Here is a 23,182-nt window from a genome sequence, read left to right as displayed (position 1 = left end):
ACTTCACAAAGGCAGGCAAGTGTAGGATGTCACCACACTTTCCCATTCTTGCCTAATCACCAACACATACTTACTCTCTTAAAACAGCACTGTCAAAACAGCTACCTTCACTCTTAACATCCTAGAACACCCCACACACAACTCTCATTTAACCTCTTCTACCACAATTGGCAATAATATTTTGAAGCAAACTTCTACCTCTCTAGGTGTACAATTAAAAAAAGCGATATTTGTTGTGAAATATGCTGAATGTTTGTCTCATGGTTTGTTATGTATGAATATAATGAGTCAGGAATAAACTGTTCAAGAGGTTCAGCTTTCTTCAGAAAGTTGAGGATTCAGACAAGGTGTTGCCAGGATCCCAAGAGACTGAAATGCTGCCAATGAATTGGATCAGTCATTGAGGGTGTTCTGCAGAAACTGTCCTCTGATGCCCCTTGCAACAACGAGCATAGACATGAAAAGGAGATTCTCAATAGTATGCCTTCTTTTCATAAATGTCAGTAACGTCTTTGTTGTCACATGCATGCCATTATAGCAGGCTACATCCTGGGGAATCCAGTAATCCCAGAGAAATCGGCTGATGTCAAAGTGACTTAATTTGAGTGGTCTATGAAATTGGGGGTCTGTTACCTACCAGATGCACAATCTGACAGTTAAAGTTGCACAGATCGCAGTGGCAGCCCAAATGGACAAGGAGCCATTAAAACAAAGTGAGACTGCCTGCACTTTAATTGCCACAGAGAAATTGTGGCAGTGAAGCCAAGCCGTTAAATCTTTATGATGAAGTAGGCAGAGGTGTGTAACGGATCCTTGGAGAGGCCCAACCATCAGATGTTAAGGTCCTTGGAGAGGACACAACATGCCCATGAAGTCCCAACAGTGACATGGACATTGCTGTACCATTATCCGATCAATCTTAGAGTGATTTTCAGCATAAAAAGAGTACGATGTCAAAGATGAGCACAGAAGTCCAATTATAATCACATTCCGAATTCACCACTGCAGTTACTAGCTTTCTCACAGCTTTGCTCTTTGAAAATCAACATAAATCCACCTCAGTTACTGAATTTGAATTACAACTTACAAGTTACAACTTCCATCGGTCATTTGATATTATTTTACCGTTGTCTATATATTTGGATTCATTTCTAGTTCTATATACAAATCACTAGATAATGTTGCACACAGTAAACAGAAGGAGATCCAGAAAATTTTATTAAGGGGCAAAGCAACCCATTTTCAAGATGTCTCTAATTTTGTTTTGTTTCCTTCCTTCTAACAAGTTTTTAGATGCAGTGACTAACTATGTCATTTACAAACCCAGGCCAAAGTAAAATTGACCATGGCATTGTTCATTACAAATTGTTGTTAATCATCTTTGCAAAGCAGAAGTAATCACTGGTGACCTTTAAAGTTTTGCCTTGAAAATGCACCTATTAATAATGATTGACAGGTTTTGTTTAAATTTTGAATCAGACACGTGAACTGATTGGTTAGGACACTGCCCTATAATGAGCCAGCCTCTACCCAACCAGAGTCTACTTGTCAACTAAAGAGCACGCTCCTCTCGTGCAATTTATGTCAATTTAATTTTTAATTAGTATTCTTGCAAATTGTCCTGATGAGTGCAAGGCAACAGGCTTTCTCAAAATGTCTTTTTTCAGCAATAGACAAGTTATGTACAACCAAATGAATAATTTTTTTGGGGGGGGGGGGGGGGGGTGCGAGGAGAAGAGAAAAAAAACTACCCAAGTTAGTTTTCCAATCTGCGAAAAGTCACCTAGATAGTTATTCTGTCTCCTAAACGTTGTCAGCAAACAAGAACAAAGAGGACAATCTGTTATAATAGATTTACTGACAGGAGTAAAAACAGAGCAGTGGAGGCTGGGTCACTGAGCATATTCAAGACCGAATTAGACAGACTTTTTTTGTTAAGCAAGGGGGTTTCCTCTATGAGGACTGATTTGAGTGAAAGGGTCCACGTTCTACAGAGTTTAAAAGATTTAGAGGTAATCTCATTGAAACATATAAAATTTTTAGAGGGCTTGACAGCTAAAATGCAGGAAGGGCTTTTTCCCTTCGATGTAGAGTACAGAACGAAGGAGAATATTCTCAGAGTAAAGAATTGGCTACTTAGAACTGATATGAGGAGAAATTCCATCATTCATGAAGTTTTCTGAATCCTTGAAATTCTCTACTTCAAAATCCATAAATGCTCAGTCTAATAAGTACTATCAAGACTGAAATCAGTACATTTTGTGAGCATAAAGCATTCAAATACGGTTTCTAGAGTTGATATAAACATTGAGCCATAATCTTGAATTGGCTTGATCTACTTCACTCCCATCCCAATGGCTCAATTCTGGACTGACACTTTACAGTCTCTGCAGGCAGAGCAGAGTCTTGTTGAATTTCCCTTATGCAGTATAGCAACATTGGATTAGACAAGTTTGATTTCCACCATTGCATGTTACGTTGGATTCCTTCCATTTGTGCTAGATGACAGACATGCAGAGCTTCCAGACCTTACATGTTAGCCCCATCAACTGTATTTGAAAATCTGGCACAAAGAAAAAAATTCTGCAAATCTCAGGAATACTTCCATTGCCACCTTCAAAAAAGGAGACAAAATGGCTTATGGGAACCACCAAGTTATGTCCCCACTTTCCATCGCTGGGAGGATCATTGCCTGAATCCTCACTAGGCACCTTCACCCAGTCTCGGAGGAAATCCTTCCTGAAAACCACTGTGGCTTTTGATGAAACCATGGATCTATGGACACTATTTTCTCTGCTCCAAGAAAAATGCCAGGAAGAACACCAACCATTCTACTTGGCCTTCATGAATCTGACCAAGGCTTTTAGCTCAATCAGGAAGTGCTACCGAAGACCATGTCAAAGGCCAGCTGTCCATGTGAAATTCTCAACGTCCTCTATCTCTTCCACGACAAGAAATTGGTGATGGTGTTCACTGATGGGTAATAAGACAGAATCTTTTGAGGTCAAGCAGGGATATGCCATTACCCCCACCCTTTCCTTCACATTCACCACCATTATTCATCTTGTCAAGAACAAGCTTTCCGGAGTGTGGACATAATCTACAGAATGGACTGAAAGTTTGGCATCTGCATATTCTGTTAGGATCCTTCCAATTAAGCCACACAACAGACATGAAGCAAATCTGTTGGAAATGAAGTAGTTTCACATGTTGAACTTTTGCTGATGGCTTAAAAGCGCAATTCAAAGACAGGCAGCCTCTGTCACAAGTTCTATACCTGAAATGGCTATCAAATGCCATTGTTTGTTGTTGTTTTCTATGTTGGCACTCCTAGTGACATACCATTCATTTACTTAATAAACTCCAATTAGGAAAAAAAATTACATCCAAACATATTTAAGAAAGCAGTCTTAAAACAACCTTCCCCATGGATTACTTAGCAGATTCGTTGCACTGACCAGAAATGTTTCATTTCAAATCCTGATCTTTGCTGATTGCAGGTTCAGGGAGAAAGACTGATCCTGGATGAGACTGCTTCTTTTGACTATCTTCTTGTAGCCACGGCTGGAAATAGCCCATGCTCTGGACATTTGGTGAACATGGGATTGAGATCAACTTTCTCAGATTTGGAAATATATCGCCATGTTTTCAGGTATCACCAGGTCAAAATACTGGGAATTCTCTCCCTAGCAGCGTTGTGACACTACCTACATTACATGGACCACAGCTGTTAAAGAAAGCAGCTTACCACCATCTTTTTAAGGGCAACCATGGATGGACAACAAACACTGGCTCAGACAGCAATGTCCACATCCCACAAGGGAATTTTAAAAAGTGCGATGCCTCCTATGGAAAAACGACCATCAGACACACAGCCTCAAAGATGAAGAAAGCCATAATAATAAGGCACTGTGAACTGCCAGTGTAGTCCTCGAACAGGAGTTGATAAGAAATTGTCTGCTTTGGGAGTAAATACAGATGACCAGTACACTATTGAAATGAGAGATTACAGAACTCAGTTCCTGGTACATGAATCACAGAAAGTTGGCATGCAGGTACAGCACAAGATTAGGAAAGCAAATGGAATATTGTCGTTTATTGCAAAGGCATTGTAGCACAGAAGTAGGGAAGTTTTACTGCAGCAGTACAGTTTTGATGAGACTATATCTGGAGCATGGTGTACAGTTTTCATCATCTTATTTGAATAAAAGCTCTAATTCCATTCCGAGCAATTCAGAAAAGGCTTACTCGGCTCATTCCTGGATTAAAGGGTGATCTTATAAAGAAAGTTTGAATGCATCCACTGTAATTTCAAAGAATGAAACATAAGACCTTACTGAAACAAGGATGAGGTGGATACCCAAAGAATATTTTCTCTTGTGAGGGGAGGCTGAAACAAAGGGGACATTGTCTTAAAAGGGGAGACCCCTTATTTTTGAATTGTTGAGGAGGATCTTTTCCTCAGAATGTGGAATTATCTTACTCAAAAAGCTATGGAAGTTGGATCTTTAAATTAACTCAAGGCCGAGTCAAATGTTTGATAGACAAGGGAGTCAGGGTCTTGGGGTACAGATATGAAAGTGGAGATGAGACCACAACTAGATGAACCATGACCTTACTGAGTGGAGGAGCAGTTTCAAAAGGTCAATGGCTTTTTCTCATTCCTAAATTTAAAGTTCCTTTGAAACAGCCAGTGCTTGCTGTTATTACACCTCTGAAATGGTTAATAATTTCTAATGTCCGTACATGAGAAGTAAAACATGGTTTTTGAGTCAGTGATTCCAACTTTTTCACCATAGAATGCATTTCTAAAGTCCCTCAGACTACAGTCATTTATGAATCTTTGTCAAATATGTGCTCCTTTGCTTTATTATATTACATAAACCCATTGTGTGGAATGCTACTTTGATGCAGTGGAGAGGAGTGAGTGCTCCATTGATCGTGAGAACAATGCAGTCAGCAGTTCTCAACTCCTGGCAGGATCATCCATGATAGTAAGGTCGAGGGAAGGATTCAGAAAAAGTACAATCCAAAACTAGTCCTCAATGTCAATCCAGGCAGAAGATATTCGTGCGATATCAATGGCTGAAATAGCAGATGATGGCTGCAAAATAAAGAGATCCCTAGTAACCGAGGTTTCCTTCCTACTAGAACTGGATCTACTTTCTGTCGAGGACTGTGTACCTATTGTGCAACAGCATTCCCATGTTAAAAAGGTGTCTAGCTAAAAGAATTCAACCCCAATGTTGACACACACAACATAAGCCTTGTGGCAAGAAGTGACAGTGACAGAAGTGAGAGATCAGGAAGCTTTGGACCAGCATGTGCGTGGTGGAGTCTGACTCAGTCATTTCACTCTTAGAAAAGGAATAACAGAGATTTCAGCAGCTTTCTTCACGACTGAGTAGGCCTGATCTTCAGGATGCATTGTGCTCACCCTGCACAGGAAAGAAACTACAAAAGGTGCCTAAAAATTGGTCTGCTCGGTCATCAACCTGGCTGGAAAACTGCATCCAGCAGACTGATCTACCTGCAGTCTGAAAACCAAAGTCAAACTCAATCTCAGAAGCTGGAATGCATGAACCGTCATGGCTAAGAGCAAAATCATCATCTTGAACGAAAAAACTGCCCTTGTTGTCCAGGAACTCAGACACTTCAAACACTGGATATAAGTTTGCTCGCTGAGCTGGAAGGTTTGCTTTCAGACATTTCGTCACCATACTAAGTAACATCATCAGTTAGCCTCCGGTGAAGCACTGGTGGTATGGCCCGCTTTTTATTTGTGTGTTTAGGTTTCGTTGCGTTGGTTAGGTCATTTCATGTGGTGATGTCATTTCCTGTTCTTTTTCTCAGGAGGTGGTAGATGGGATCCAAGTCAATGTGTTTGTTGATAGAGTTCCGGTTGGAGTGCCACGCTTCTAGGAACTCGCGGGCATGTCTCTGTTTGTCTTGTCCTGGGGTGGACATGTTGCCCCAGTCGAAGTGGTGTCCTTCCTTGGTGGGTCATGTCTTTTTGTGGTTAGTTGATATTCATGTATCCCGGTGGCTAGTTTTCTGCCTGTTTGTCCAATGTAGTGTTTGTTACAGTTCTTGCCAGGCATTCTGTAAATGACCTTCCAAAATTCCTAGAAGAATGGCGCTCCAAACGGAACTCTATCAACAAACACATTGACTTGGATTCCATCTACTGCCCCTAGAGAAAAAAAATATGAAATGACATCAGCACAGGAAATGACATCACCACCCCAAAGAAACTCAAACAAATAAATAAAAAGCGTGCCATACCACCAAGTGCTTCATCTGAGGCTCACTGACAATGTTACCTAGTCTGCTGACGAAACATCTGAAAACGTACCTTCCAGCTCAGCAGGCAAACGTACATCCAGGACATCAACCTGAACTGCAAATCTTCTCAAAACTCGCTAACTTCAACACTCACATTGCATCCCTGCAGGAGGCCCGAACAGAGGTGAAGAGTAGCTGAGGAAAGAAGATGGTGGTTATACCTTCTTCTGGAAAGGAACACTCAAGGATCAACACAAGATGCATGGAATTGTATTCGCCAAGAACAAACCTGTGAACTGACTCTTGAAGCTCCCTTTTGGCAGCAACAATCACTATACAACCTGCCAAGATCCAGCAAGTAATAGCCATGAATGCCTATTCTCCAATACTTGATGCCAAAGAAGGCTTCTACAACACTTTGGACACCATACTCACCAAAATCCCAAAGAAATTAAAATCATCCTTCTTGGAGACTTCAAAGCTAGGGTTGGAAATGTCTCCCACCTCTGAAAAGGAGTCAATGGAAAGGAAAGAATGGGAAACTGCAACTCCAATGCAATTCTCCTGCTCACCCACTATGTAGACCACAGCTGGTCGTCACCTTAAAGACAAGTTCAAGATTCTTCCATGCACCCACGAGCAAAGCATTAAGCACAAGATCGACACCATCATCATTTGATACTGACATCAAACAGATGTCTTCATGAAAACAGCAATGGTCAGTGCAGACAACTCCTGGACAAATCACCAGCTCATCCGTTCCTTTATAATGAATCAAAAGACACCAGAAGCAGCAGAAGATGAAGAAATAATTCAGGAAAATACTCAAAGCTGAGCAGCTTCAAGAGCCAAGCAGATTAGTGACCTTCCAACAATGTCTTCACTAAAATCATTTTAATGGAGTAGAGAAAATCTGAAAACAACTGAAGATAGCAATCATTTCATGCTGTGAAGAAACCATCATATGTGAGCCCAGGAAACATCAAGACTGTTTTGACAAGAATATCATCATCCAAGTCATCATCAACAAGAAGAAAGCTCTCTTGGCAAAATGATATTAATGAGTCAAAGAAGAGATCTGATCAAACAGCAGCGGTGGAGTTACAAAGTAGGATGAGGGAAATCACGAACTAATGATGGACTGAAGGCCAAGGAGCTGAAACTCTGCGCACAACATCTCCCTACTCTCAATCACCCAGTCTCTGAGGAAATCTTATATTTCTAAAGCCAGTGTGGATTCTGACCAAATTGTGGAACTATAGATATGATTTTCTCTGCTTGGCAACGCCAAGAAAAATGCCAGAACAGCAGCCTACAAAGTTTTCATGAACCTGACCAAGACCTCTGACTCAATCAGGAAGTGCTACAGAAGACCCTGTCAAAGGCCACTTGTCCAGTGAAATTCATCAACATTCTCCATTTCGTCCATGACAAGATGTTGGTGAAGGTCCTGACTGACAGTAATACGACTAAGTTCTTCAAGGTCAAGCAGGGATGCATCTTTGTGCCCACCTTTTCCTCTATCTTTATTGCCATCATTCTTCTTCTCATCAAGATCAAGCTTCCTTGTTGTGTGGACTTAATCTAAAGAACAGATAGAAACTTTTGCAACTTCAACTGGTCGAAATCCAAGGATAAAGTGACACCGACCTCTCATGGAATTTCAGTATGCAGATGACAGGATCAGAATCTTCAAGCCTTGCTTTATACCTTTGCAGAGGCATACTGAAGAACTAGTCTCAGCCTCAAGTTCAAGATTAATCAATCCATCCTTCCATTAAAATCAACTGAGAAGCCCTCCCAAACGTGGAACTTTTCCTCTACTTGGGCTACTACTTCTTATCTAAAAGGTGATATTGATACAGAGACCCAACTCCATATCCTATCTGTGAGCACCATCTTTAGGCCTAAGGATGACTGACTTCGATGACCGTGACATCCTTGCTGAAACCAAGATCCTTGCGCATAAGGCAGTCATCCTTTGAACTCTTATTTTTGGCTCCGAAATCTGGATCTCACATATACATCACCTCAAGGTTCAATCAATGCTGTTTGAAAAGGATTCACCGCCTTAGCTGGAAGAACAGGCATATGACATCAGCATTCTTGAAGCAACCAATAATACCAGCAGGGTCTATGGCCATCCAAAACCAACTCTGCTGGCCAACTACCTGCTTAGAATGCCTGAATTCTAACTGCTACAGTAAATCATCTTCGCCCAGCTCAAGGAAGGCATTTATACAAGGAGGACAATGGAAGTGTTTCAAAAACTCATTGAAGGCTACCCCCAAGAAATGTAACATAGATGTCAATGCACGGGAGACCTGCCTTCAGAAGAAACCAATTTGTAGGAAGCTCCTACACGAAGGGACACAATTCTTTGAGAATAACTGTTGACAAAGGAAAGTACGGAAAAGAAACCGGAGAGAGGAATGCCAGAGATGTCAAGGCCTAGGATCAATTCCACCTCCTGAAAACACCTGTTAAATGTGTAGTCAAAGATGTAGCACCAGGATTAGTTTCATTAGCAAGACAAGGACCCACAGAATCCATGATGAGTGACAAGGACAACCATACTGGTCAGTGAGTGGCTGCTGACAGCGATCCCTATAAAAACCTTGAAAAAAGTTTAACTGCATTTTCAGTGGAACTCTAGGTTCATCAATTATCTGCTGGGACATTCTCATTGGCGCAATAAAGTGAATTTCAGATTTATGGAATGTCTAATTTCTCCATTTAAAAAATAATTTTAGAAACTTTTGTGGGAGCTCAGCTTCGACTTTGATTGTATATGAGTGTGTCAATTATTTATTTCACACTCTTAAAATTTCAGTTGGAAGTCATAAATTCAACACATTTTATTTTCTGTTTTTTGTTGTCTGAGAGGCTACTTGATATAGCTAATCTTATTTGTTGATTTCACGAGACACCTGGAATCCCTTGGTGCCAGATTCAAAGCAAGTTGGGAAAGAGAAATCAATGCCATAGAGGTCATTGCAGACAGTTTTCTTAGTGGTCATTGGCAACCACACTGATTCACCACTGACTATGAAATCCAGACTAACATTTTCAGAAAGAGGTAGCAGGCAAGCAGTGATCGACCATTACCATTTGATGGCAAACAGAATTTCCCAAATAAAGCCTTTTACGTTGAACAATGTGTTTCTACTGGAATCTTAGTTTAGTTGGCAGTCTGGAGTCTAAATAAGGATGGAAAATCAAGTGTATAAGAATCCTTCTCTATCCTGTAAGTGTAAACCATCAAGGATTAGAAAACACTATATCGGATAGCCAGTAAAGGCTTAACAAGTTACAATGGAATCTTTTCAAATTCTACTGGAATTAGTTTGTTTTGTATCTTTCAAAAGAATTTCTGCAGAAGAACATAAAAGGTGCGCATCTCTTCTTAACCTGCCAGTATGCCAGAATTATTAAGTTCAACCTCTGAAAAAATTGTTTTAGTGACTGAAATTATCTTTGTAGTTTTTTTTGAGTCAAAAAGAAAACAGCAATAATTATTCTAAATTATTGTTAAGCAACAAGTTAGCTTTATCTATTGCCAAGATAAAGAATCCCCCAAGTTATCTCACTTGTTGTGACAAAATAAAATCTTATCAAATCCATAACTACTGCATCAGCAGCTTCATGATCCATCACAAGATAAAAAGGTTACCTTGCTATAGAAAGGATATTACTGAATTGTAGCAGGTGCAGAAAAGATTTACAAGGATGTTACCAGAACTGGAGGGTTGAGTTATAAGGAGAGACTGGGACTTCTTTCACCGGAGGTTGAAAGATGACCTTAAAGAGGTTTATAAAATCATGAGGGGCATAGATAAGGTCAATAGCAAAATTCTTTTTCTAGGGTAGGGGAGTTCAAAACTAGGGGGCTTATTTTTAAGATAAGGGGAGAAAGATTTAAAAGAGACCAGAGGGTAAACATTTTCACCTGAGGGGTGTTTTGTATGTGGAATGAACTACCAGAGGAAGTGGAAGATGCAGGAACAGTTACAAAATTTAAAAGGCATTTGGACAGTACATGAATATGAAAGGTTTAGAGGGATATGGGCCGAAACACAGGAAAATGGGACTAGTGTACTTTGGGAAACTTGATCTACACAGAAGAGCTGGACTGAAGGGCCCATTTCGGTGCTGTATGACTATTACTCTGACTCTATAAAACGTAGGTTACCATGCTACTAAATGCATGGTGTGATCGCTTAACTGATGAGGAAGCTCCTTTCATGACATTGCTGCTAAAATGGTCAAGCAGAGAAAATTAACTATTTTTTCCCTCTTTCTGAAGATTCTGGATCATGCCTGGATGCAGTTCTCTGGACACTGACTTTCCTTTCCCAAGTGGGTCCTCTTTACATGAGTATACATATCATAACAAAGATCAATTATATGGTATACTTTCAGCAGCATTGTCTTTCTACCAACTGATCTCCACTAAAGGCCACCAAATCTGGTACAAAGAGGTACGTCAGCCTGCCTTATTAAGTTCTAAACTCAACAGTATGCTTATGCGAAGATTTGTAGCTCAGGTGCTCGTTGCTGTGGTTCTGTTCGCCGAGCTGGAAGTTTTTGTTGCAAACGTTTCGTCCCCTGGCTAGGCGACATCATCAGTGCTTGGGAGCCTCCTGCGAAGCGCTTCTTTGATGTTTCCTCCGGTGTTTATAGTGGTCTGTCCCTGCCGCTTCCGGTTGTCAGTTTCAGCTGTCCGCTGTAGTGGTTGGTATATTGGGTCCAGGTTGATGTGTTTGTTGATGGAGTTTGTGGATGAATGCCATGCCAATCCGCATACATGAACATCAACTAGCCACGAAACGACACGACCAGCTATCCTTAGTAGCCACACACGCAGACAACAAGCAACATGAATTCGACTGGGACAACACTACTATCATAGGGCAAGCCAGACAGAGAACAGCCAGGGAATTCCTAGAGGCATGGCATTCATCCACAAACTCCATCAACAAACACATCGACCTGGACCCAATATACCAACCACTACAGCGGACAGCTGAAACTGACAACCGGAAGCGGCAGGGACAGACCACTATAAACACCGGAGGAAACATCAAAGAAGCGCTTCGCAGGACGCTCCCAAGCACTGATGATGTCGCCTAGCCAGGGGACAAAACGTTTGCAACAAAAACTTCCAGCTCGGCGAACAGAACCACAACAGTATGCTTATCAAATTGATCAAAGTACTCCCAATAAGTTTTGTAATGATCATTTTCATTGAAAAACTTAGATATTTTAATATCTGTATTCAAATAGATTTAAAAATAACCCCAGATGTTAGAACTCCGAAACAAAAATTGTTGGAGAAACTCAGCAGGGCTAGCAGCATCTCTGGAATGAAAGCAGAGTTAACATCTCAGGATCCCGTGACCCTTCTTCAGTTCTGAGTTCTTCTTAAGTTCGGAAGGGTCACTCAACCTAAACATTAACTCTGCTTTCACTCCACAGATGCTGCCAGACTTGCCGAGTTTCTCCAGCAATCTTTGTTTTTGTTTCAGATTTCCAGCATCCGCAGTTCATTGTCTTTGTTTTTGGTTCTTTTGTTCCAAGAATGCATTTTGTAGCAAATAAACTATATTTTTAAATCAGACCCGATTTTACGTAAATATCTAATTCTAATGTTACTCATTCACTGAACAAATACAAATTGCAAGAAGTTATTTTATCCAGGTGATCTAGCTCTGCAACATATTAATTAAAAAGGCTGGATAGTACAATGGAAATAACAATGAAGCTATCCATGTTCCTCTTAAATCAGACTTCACTTATGGGATAGTTGCCCACTGAAACATGAGGAAAAAGTTAGGGCTTGTTCGTTCTAGTGAAAGTAAATTTTTAAACAGCATGCCAAATCTTAATTATTGTACTAACATTGCTGGCATTACTTTTGACCTAATGAAGGGTTTAAAAAAATTAGAAAGTATGATCTTCTATATTTTCATTCTGCTTTATTTCTCAATGCTTTTCTTTCTTCTTTTCTCACCTTATGTGCCTGAATACAATGAATTAAGTATACAAACTAACAATTCTTCATTCAGTTCTTTAATGATTCTCTAATTTGATTAATTAAGGAGGTATAAAGTGGTTTGCCTTGCTCATACAGGTCCCAAATCCCTCCACTGGGTGCTGTATTGTTTCGGTCCTAATTAACAGCAAGTTCCAATTCAAAAACCCATAGTAAATCTATGGACAACTGCAAGAGTAAATGTTATGAATGACTGGCCACGAAGAGCAAATCTAACCTATTGTTGTTTTCAAAGTACAGCACCACAGGGAGTTCAAAAATGAATTTGAGATTCTCTCAGGACAAGGTCTTGATCTCAAGAGAGTTGTCATTGAGAAAAGGGGAAAGTAAATGAATTAATAATTCAAATATTAATAAATCAATCCAAACAGCACAGTTCTCTTTGACCTTCCTGTGATCAGGCATTCAGAGGCTAAGTGAGCAAATTAATTGTGGCAGGCATAATTAGGATTGGACAAATATGCAGGATGTATGACTATGGAAGGCAACATAATCAAGCACAATCTTAATTTTAGCCTGCATCAAACATTTCGAAAGGCAGAAATGGAAATCTTACTGATAGCCCTTTCCTAAACTGAACAATTAAACTAATTTCAATTTCTTCCTATTAATCTGGTTTAACTAATGTGATATTGACTTTGTTTGATCCTAAAGCCTTTCTAATTTTGGTGGTTCAATTCCATGCACACCAACCAAATGTTAACTGATAGATCAGATCAGCTTGGCCCAGAAGTAGCATCCTCAGATGATCATAGATTTTAGTCCCACTTCAGGATTTAAGCCTATGACCTATGCCAACATTTTACTGCAATACAGAGTGAGTACTGTACTGCAACGGATAGTGTCATATGGATGAGAATGGAAAAGATTGCACAGCATTATTTGAGAAAGAAAAGGGAGTTCTGCTCACGTCTTGACTAACATTTCCCTTTTTTAAAAAACAAAATGTCTTATCAGTGTTACACTGACAATCATGGATACAAACAACAATGGCAGTACATGATTGTATTTAATTCAATGTGAAGCCCTTTGGGGTGTCCTGAGAACATAGATCTTTGATACTGAGAATAAAATTATTAAAAACAAGTTACAGTGTAGAAAGACGATGATATTGAATAGTCTTAAGGAAACATGCTCATTTGAAATATTGACTAAAGGGACTCCTCATTCCACTTGCCCTGTAAATAGTGATTTACCTGACAGGACCACAATTCTCATATATGTTGAAATTGCATCATTGTCACAAATAATGAATGAATTTACACATTTGATTTCAATGGAACCCATCTGAAATAAGCAGGTTAATACATTATTAAAGAGCAAAAGAATTTCAGATGAACGCTTTGTAATTAACATCAAGAACAAGTTCAAAACAAATGTGCTTTATGTATGTAGTTGATCAGAAGACAACTCAGAAATGTTGAAGTCTTGCAGCCTTTGAAGGGTTAAACTTGCATTTCTTTTCCTTCTGATTTTTCTATCAAAAAATACTACCCTGCTCATTAATTATTTCACTGGCGGCAGAAGCTAAACTCTATTTTATAAATGAGTTCTTTCCACCCGAAGCCTCTCTCTTTAATTAGAACACCAAATCTTATTTTGGAGTTGTTGAAATGTTACAGTGTGGCATTACAAACCGTTTGTACAGCTCCAGACAGAGCAAACGTTACATGGTCAAGTCCAGGCAGCACAGAGCTGCTGGTAATTTCAAGCAGGAGCAAGCTCTGTTCCTTTGGGAATTATCCATTTTCCCAGCTTTCATCAAATGCAGTACAGAATGGAAATTGTGTGGCTGGGTTCAATTCTTTGCAAAGCTTTGTGCATTTGGCAACATGATTATTGTTAAAGAAATGATTCTGGTGATCCACATGAAAATGGTGTATGCAGTACAGATAAGATTAAAAAAAGCTCAAACTAATTTAGTGTGTTTAAAAAAAAATCTTACAACAAGATAAGCAGATAAAAATTAAGCCTAAATTTTTGCAATTTTTCCAAAATGTACCTCAGCCAAAAAGCAGTGAAGCAAATCCTTTTAGGAACCATTGTATATAAACTTGGCATTTAGAAACTATAATTTTGTCCCAGGACAAAACAGGTCTGAGATCATGATAAGCAGGAGGGGTGGAATTAGGGAGGGATACCTGTAAATCTATCGCCAATGGGGCTGTAACTTCAGTTCCAAAAGCTTCATGGATGACAATCTTTCAGAAGTTTAATTGGCCCCTTTAATCCCATCTTTCAGGAAGCAAAACTTCTTGTACCCCCAATTACTGATATTTTCAGTGATCAGTAACACCCAAGTACTAGTCTGCTCATCTACCCTACTTTTCCCTACTCCTTCCAAAAGTACTTATTTTGCAGGAAAATACTTTGGGACATAGTGAAGCTGGGAAAGGTATATAAATGAAAATTTTTCCTCACTTGTGTGACAGTAAATACAAAACTCTGCTTTCACTAAGGTATGGTCATTATCAATGCACAGCAGGAGTCCTGTGGTCTGTACTGAGTTAACTGGTCTCAGCCAGGATATCAATAGGGGCATAAAAAAATATGCCCGAGTGTCCTGGGCTTGCAAGAAGAAACTCTCCTAGCTGTGAATATTTACAAATGGCACAGAAGAACCAGATTAGACTTATCAGCTGATAAATCCCCAGAACCTGATGGCCTACATCCAAAGGTTCTACAGGAAGCAGTCATAGATATAGTTGTTGTATAGGGCATGAATTTCAAAATTCCATTCTAGAACAGTCCTAACAAATTTAAAATTATTGAAGGTAATGCTGCTAATCAAGAAAGGAGACAGAAAACAAAGATCTACAGACCAGTTAGCTTGGCATAGTGATCAAGAAAATCATAGAATCTATTATTAAGGAAGCTTCAGGACTTATAAGTTCAATAACCAGAGTCAGCATGATTTTATGAAAAGGAAATTCTGTTTGGTAAATTTATGTTTCTTTACCAATTAAATAAACTGGTAGATAAATAGAAGACAAAGGTATATTTCCACAAGTCATTCAATAAGGTACCACACAAAAGGCTAATATCCAAGAAAAGGCTCGGAGATGTGGTAATATAAATCCACACATGGAGGATTAGTTCATGGACAGCAGTTAGGGAGTATAAAAAAATGGGGTTAACTTTCAAGTTGCAACAAGTATAATTCCACCGCCCAGTTTATGGATTTCAAGACCAGGAGGAAAATATGCAAGTTTGTTAATTTTCCGGGGAGTTGATGGCCTAGTATTATCACTGGATTGTTAATCCAAAGACCCAGGTAATGTTCCGGGACCCAGGTTCAAAAGCCAACATACTAGATGGTGAAATCTGAATTCAATAAATATCTGGAATTAAGAGTCTAATGGTAACCATCAATCTATTGCCGATTGTCAGAAAAACCCATCTGGTTCGCTCATGTCCTTTAGGGAAGGAAACTGCCACCTTACGTGGTCTGGACTACATGTGACTCAAGACCGGCAGCAATGTGGTTGACTCTCAGCTGCCCTCTGGGCAGTTAAGCTGACAGGAAGATGCAAAGAGTTTGTAAAGAAATACAAACAGATTAAGTGAGTGGGCAACAAAATAACAGGTATACTATAATGTACTATAATAGAAAGCAGGAATCATATATAGTACTTCACCTGAGGCCCACTGAGGATGTGACCCGTTAGGGTGATGAAACGTCTGGAAAGAACCTTCCAGCTCAGTGAGCAAACCTACATCCAGAACCTCAACCTGAGCTGCAAATCTTCTCAGAACTCGCTAAGATGGCTTTCTCTAGCTGGGGAATTTAGAACAGGAGGCGACACAGTCTCAGGATAAGGAATTTAGCATTTAGGACTGAGATGAGAAGATATTTCTTTACTCAGAGGATTGTGAATGATTGGAATGGTCTACCTTTGAATCTACTTAAGGCCATGGTCTTTCAGAGAATCAAGAGATGCATTAAGTAGGTGGCAAAATGGCGTTGAAGCGCAAGTTTAGCCATGATTGCATCCAGTGCCAAAATAAGGGTAAGGGAGCCTATGGTTTACTCCTGTTCTGCAAATGAGTCTTCCATCCATTGACTCTATACTTCCCGCTCCCTCGCAAAAGCAAGCATCATAATCAAAGAGCCCTCCCACCCCAATTATACTCTCTTCCACCCTCTTGCTTTGAACAGAAGATATTAAAATTTGAATACACATACGAACAGATTCAAGAACAGCTCCTCCCTGCAGTTATCAAACATTTGAATGGACCTCTCAAATGTAAATGTTGATCTTTCCCTCAACACCTTCTCGGTGGCTGTAACACTGTATTCTGTACTCTGTTCTGCTACCCTGATGCACTTGGTATAGTACGATCTGCCTGTATAGCATGCAAAACAACACTGTTCACGGTATCACGGTACATATGATAACAATAAATCAAACTCAAAAAGCCAAGCTCTCATGCATTCCCTTATCCCTAATCAAAAAGCTTTCTGACAATCAATGAATGAGGTGCTAGACAGCTCCCAGCATCTTCAAAATCAGGCTTCAGCAAAGAATCAGCAGCTTCAGCACAGCTACGTTAATACTCTAGTTTTAGTAGAGAACAAAGAAAATTGACATTATTTCTATGCTACTTTTAAGGTGCGAGATAACATATTCCAGATTCCAATGTTTGTGACATTTAAACAAAGCTATTTAAAGCAAAATTGGTAACAATAAGTATAAATTATATAAACAAGCATACAAGGGCAACTAAATGACCGAAAGTTAAAACAGTGTAAAGAGGATATTAAAGCTTTTGAATTTGTATTCATTTTATTCTATCCCAAAGCCTGCTGGATTAGAGTCAGAGTCAGAGTCGATTTACTTGGTTTAAATTTAAAGTTTGACAATTAACTGTCAGTCAACCTCTAACTAGTATCTTTTCCGTGGCAACATCTCTACCAGTCAGAGTCCATTGTCAACAGAGCCATCATACTGGACACACTTCTCATACAGTTTTAAAATGTTGTCTCCCTTTATATTAACGTTGTGAATTGTCCTGATTTGTCATTATCAGCATATTCAAGCTAATACTACCAAAGAAGAGATGAAGTTCAATCATTTGTTGTTCGTCAACAATGCCAATTAATTTGTGTTTGGTAAAAATTAGAAAAATGGCTGCAATGCAGCAAATTTTCCAAATTCTCTACACTTACCTCATTGCCTCCAGGTAGCCTGTTCAGCTGTACGAGCTGACCTTGACTGTCCAGCACCAGCTCAGTGAATGTCAGCAGCTCTTCAGGTGGGGAGGGTAAATAGGCCTGCACTTCCATAGATGTCCATAGTTTGATTAAAGACTTCAAAATGAAAAGTAAGCTTTAAAACGGTTAAGCTGAAATATTGTGCATAAATATTTAAATGCATTCTAAAGACATGTTGTACGAAACTATATATCAAAAATATTTATGAACTATTTATGTGATGTTCCTCATTTATCCTGTTACTGAATTCATAAACAGAAAGTAGAGACAGACTTGAAATGCATGCTTTGTTTACAACTCCTCAAGAGGGGTATGTTGTAGAAATACGTCAGGGTGCTACACGTAACTCCCAAGGAAAGGAGAGGAAAAATTAACTAAGGTCTCAGTTACACATAAATAGCTGATGATGCCTAATGGAAGTGCACATGGCGGGAAGCTGAGCAAAGGACTGGAATCAGCCTTGATCCTTTCGCAATAAGTGACTTGGAATATGCATAACACACACTTGAAGGAGAACAACTATGTCCAAAGAGTTTGTGAATTTTTATCAGTGGCCACTGAAAGAATATGGATTAATTTTATAGGTGTGATGCCAGAGATGGGAATCAACAGTTACGAGAAAATCCAAGGTATCAGGAGTGTTTCCATAGAGAAAACCAAGAAAAAATTTCCACAGAGGTTGTTGTAGCAGTTCAAGTTGACAAGATGGCCACCTGGAACTTTTTGGCTAACACAAGATGGCTGAAAGAAGTTGTAGCTACATGTAGCAGATGTTCACAGCCAGATTTGTAGCCCCCGTACAGAGTTACTAAATAAGATAATGAGAAGTCCCATAGGCTCATAAAATGGTCCAGGTGAGAAAAAACATTTGGGAATTTACTTGGGTTTCTGTAAACAGGCCATTCTAAACACAAGCATTTAAATAAGGGATATTTTTGAAAGGCTTATTTAAGCCAGTTTGAAGTCTGTTATTCAGTAAAAATGTAGATGGAAAAGTCTGATCCTATAGAATTGTCAACTTGCTGGTAATTATAACTTAGGAATGAAGACAACAAATTAGTGTGAAAGAGTTAGTCGAATTCCTTCAACAAATGTTTGTAGGCAGTAAAAGAAGCTCACTACATCATTAGGGAAGATAAAGGAATAAATGGTGTAAACATTAATTCTGAAAGTACCAGCACAGAAAGATGGCAAAGGAAGGTTGTACAAAGAGAGGTCAGGATGGGAGAAAGTTAGTGTCATTGACCTCTCTCCGATCTGAGCTGTATTTAAAAGGGAAACTGGGCCCCACATGAAAGCCAGATTTGGAGCTGTCTCTGGCCTCTCCCATATGTGGTTAAAGAGATGTGAGTTGAGGCCACTTGTACTACTGAACACAGAACTCAAGACTCCTCTTTGATATTTCTGTCTACAACACAGGTTTCAAAATTTTGAAGGGTCTTGACAGAGGAAGAGTATTTCCTCAGTTTGGTTGTTGGCGATCATCAATTTTAGGAGGGAGTGAGGACAGAGATTAATAAACATTCCTGCACACGGTGTTGCTGGAATGCTTTGGTATGTGGTACGGTTCAAAGACAGACCATTGAATACCTTAAGGAAAATTATGACAAAACAGAGGAGTTCTTAATAGATAAAAGTTTTGGAATTAACTTTTCATTGCTCATGGGGCTAGTGCAGACACAATGAACCACATAGCTTTCTTAAACACTGTACGTATTGATAAACCAATAACAAACTGAGAAACTTCCAAGTGCAAAAGTATCATATAACATTAAAAACGTCACTCCCACCATTTAATTGCCTCCAAACCTGACATTTTGCACTGTTCTATGCAGTAATTCCCCAAAATGGTCACCAATCCTATGCGTGCCTTGACAGTCCGACTGGCAATTCCTATTTCAGGTAGGAGAAAAGGAGGAGGGTTCATAATCTTGGCCAGTCAAGTAGTATTTGAGCAACAGGAGAGTCGACGTTTTGAGCATAAGCTCTTCAGCAGGAATGACTCTCCTGCTCCTCGGATGCTGCCTAACCGGCTGTGCTTCTCCAGCACCACACATTTGGACTCTGATCTCCAGCATCTGCAGTCCTCACTTCCTCTGGGTTCATAATCTTGCTTGGTTCTGTCCTCTTTGTCCACAACTGAACATGTTCAATAATGGGGTGGAAAGTCATCAGAAATAGGGATCTCCGGAGACTATTCTTCACCCTAATGCAGGATACCCTAAACAGTTGCAACACGTTTCCTACTGTCCTGCTTGGTTTAACTAACTTGACAAACATACACAGCAGATTCCACTCAAACCACCATCATGAAAACAGCAGTATTCTAAAGTGTCATACTTACCTGCCGGAACATTTCAGGCAAGTCGTATACATATGTTGTTCCAAGAGACTGGGCTTGAAACCTTTTGGATTGCAGAAGGTCTTTGGTAACATAGGGTGTGTTAATCAGCATTCCATGTAATGGTCCCTGTTTATCTCCATAGGCCTGAAACATAATCTGTTATTGAAAGACAGAAACAGTTAAGTACAGTTAAGGCAAATTCAAAGTTACTTTTCAGCAAATTTATATGCCAGAATGTAAAGATATTAATTGGAGTAATACAACTATTAACAAAATAATTATTTGCTATACCTATATTTGGAATACTTTGAGATTCAGAAGTTATCAAGTTTTATTATGTGGCTATACTAAGAATTAGCAAAACTCATGCTGCCTCACATCCATCTTCACCTAACGATTTCCTACTCCCTGATGTTTATCAAGCATTTCCTTAAATGTACCTATGCCACTGCCTCTGTGAGATAGCATCTTCCACATTAGCACATGGTTTGGCGAAAGATGTTTCTTCTCAGTTTCCAAAGGTATTTCTTGACAATTGTGTATTGATGGTGTCTAGTTATGCTCTTGCCCATAAGTAGAAATACATTTTGTGTCTTGTATATAACATTTCATAATTTCAATGATTTCTGTTAAGTAACACACCAGAATCATTTTAAAATAGAGGTATCACTCAACTGGTTTATCCTTTTCCAATAGATATAACCTTATACTTCCAGTGTTATCTTTGTAAATGTTTTTAATATCCTCTTTAATACTTCTGACTTTGTCCTAAAATATAATGACCAAAAACCTTACAGTTCTCCTACTGTGGCCTTATTGTAACTCAAGTTTGGAATAATATTACCAGATAAATCTTTGTGCGGGTTTGCTCTCCTTATGGACTTGTTGACCTACATCACAACTTATGTTGATTTGCATTATTATACTTCCAGATTCACACGATCCTCAACCAAATTTGGATTTTTATTTTTCAAGAAGAAATGTATACTTCTATTTTTATTACTTAAAACCTCATACTTATGAATGTTGAAATTAATTTGCTGACCACAAGCCCATCTTCAAGTTTGTTAATGCCTTCTTGTAATTTGTTGCAGTGAAATTTAGAAATTGTGTTGATCCCCAAGGGACCCATTTCCCACTTTCTGCTATTCTGAATAAATCACAAAATTGTTACAATACAGAAGGAGGCCATGTCGCCCATCATGTCAACGTTGGCTGAGCATTTAGAGTAAATGTCAAGCTCCTTCATTTTTCCCCTAATTGTCCACATTGTTTGTGGTTAAATGATTATCCAATAAGCTCTTCAATGTCTCAATTGAACCTGCCTTCACTAAACTTCCAGGTAGTGCATTCCAAACCCAGACCACTTTCAGCGTAAAGAAGATTTTCCTGATCTTGCATTTCCAAAATACTTTAAAAACTGTACTTTCAGGTTCTCAATCTTTTTACAAACTCTATCTACTCAACCCAGACTTCACAGGATTTTGAACACTTCTATCAAAACTCCCTCCAGTCTTTGCCTTTCCAAAGAAAATAGTTTCAACTTTTCCAATCTATCCTCATTTATGATTTATTTCATCCCTGGAACAACACTTGTAAATCTCTTTTGCATCCTTTCCAAAGCATTTACATCGTTTCTAGTGTAGCACCAGACCTGTACACCATACTCCAGCTGACATCTAACTAGTGGATTATACAGGTGCAGCATAACATCAATGCTCTTGAACTCCATGCCCCTGTTAATAGAACTTTAAATGCTGTCTGTATTAACAGCTCTGTCAAATATCCTGCCACCTTTAATAGCTACCTTATTGAAACAATTTCTGAAGAGAAAGGCCTTTCCTTCACAATTCACTCAACAGAACTGAATGCAGCTGTATGTTCCTCAACGGGCTGCATCTTTCCAAACGGCTCTGTTCCTTTTGTTCAGATTTCACCACTTACTTTGCACCAGAGTCGGACCTTGGACTCTTCTTGAGCCTGCATCAAAGCACACTCTGATCAGTTGCTGCATGTTGCGGGTTTAGGATTAGTGGTGAGTCTCTAACGGAGCCACTATTGGTATCCCTGCCATAATCCACTGCTGCTATATCTTTCATCAGCAGCTGGCTACGAAAGCAATCAATCATGCTTATGAGTGGTCTCAGAGGAATCTTTCTAAAGGCTACCAGAGGTTACCTACACAAACATTCTAATCTCCTCTTCCACTGTATTACATAGTAGCCATTTCTCTGACCTCTTTTGTCATTTACAATATATAATGAAAATGAAAGTTTTCACCAGAAGAAAAAAAGTCTTATTCCACACAATTACAAGTGGAAAAAAAAGTCATGGCATTATTTACTGACAAGTAAAGGCTTGCCTTGAAGCCATTGTGATATGAGCTAATGTAATCAAGCTGTACAAAGAGCCACAACAACTGTGGTTAAGAATAGCACTGGCACTAAGAGAACACAGAAGATTAAATCACTCCTTTTGCCCTCATCTCCCTCCTGCTGTGGCTTTCAGACACATATTCAGTAATTTCATTATCATAAACTCAATCAGAAGAATATCAAATAAAAGGTCAGGTTGCAAATTACTAAAAAGCAGAGCTCAATCATTGTTTCTGCAAGAGGATCTTTCAATTTCTCAAACATCATAAATTAAAATGATGAATACCAAGTTGATTTAGGGAATAATGTAAAATGTACATTTTTATACAGAAGGGTACCAAAGAGTCTGAGTGATTCAGACACTTTAGGAACACATTTGCAACATGTGCATGTGAGATATCATGAACTGACATTTTGACATTTGGACCATGGAACAGAAAGGTTCAGGATTAACATGGCAATCTTTCATTCAACCTGCCACTAACCTCTACCCCTTGAAAGGGCAACTATACCCACGCTCCCAAACATTTTTCAACTCCGCTGTTTTGTCTTGCAACTGATGTATCTGCTGACCTTCTCCATATCTTGCTTTCACCTTGAAAACTTTATCCCATCAGACCTGCGGCATTCTCTGCTTCATCACTTTGCAAGATATAATAGCTATGCCAACAGTCTCTCATCCAGAGGTCACAAGCTCAAAAGCATTTGCCATTTGAACAAGCTATTAATTTCTAGAGCTAAGTGAATAACCTCAAACTTTAGAGCACTTTTGGTGTACAATCACAACGTTCTATTCAAAATGATTGTAAGTGAAATTATGTTTACATCTCTTCTAATCCCAATCTGCTTTTGCCCTGGTCAGTCACAAACTGTAGTGGTCAAAGTCACAGCTTCTCATCTTTCTGTAT

The 23,182-nt window shown here is 39.2% G+C and overlaps 1 protein-coding gene across 2 annotated transcripts in view; it reads right to left on the bottom strand.

The window, feature by feature from the left end:
• The window catches only part of acaca (acetyl-CoA carboxylase alpha), a 264,322-nt gene that overhangs the window by 111,189 nt on the left and 129,951 nt on the right, over positions 1-23,182 (bottom strand). For both annotated transcript variants that reach the window (XM_043718470.2, XM_087977363.1), the window contains exons 39-40: positions 19,900-20,055; positions 17,511-17,651 (exon numbers count right to left, since the gene is read on the bottom strand). In XM_043718470.2, the coding sequence (XP_043574405.2) occupies positions 17,511-17,651; positions 19,900-20,055 (297 nt within the window). The remainder of the gene's footprint in view (positions 1-17,510; positions 17,652-19,899; positions 20,056-23,182) is intronic.

Source organism: Chiloscyllium plagiosum, unplaced genomic scaffold (genome assembly GCF_037043375.1).
Source record: "Chiloscyllium plagiosum isolate Xiang-an unplaced genomic scaffold, Cpla_swu_hap1 HiC_scaffold_31, whole genome shotgun sequence".
Lineage (NCBI taxonomy): Eukaryota > Metazoa > Chordata > Chondrichthyes > Orectolobiformes > Hemiscylliidae > Chiloscyllium > Chiloscyllium plagiosum.
Note: the sequence above shows the minus strand (reverse complement) of the source record. Positions and strands in the feature narration are given on the sequence as shown.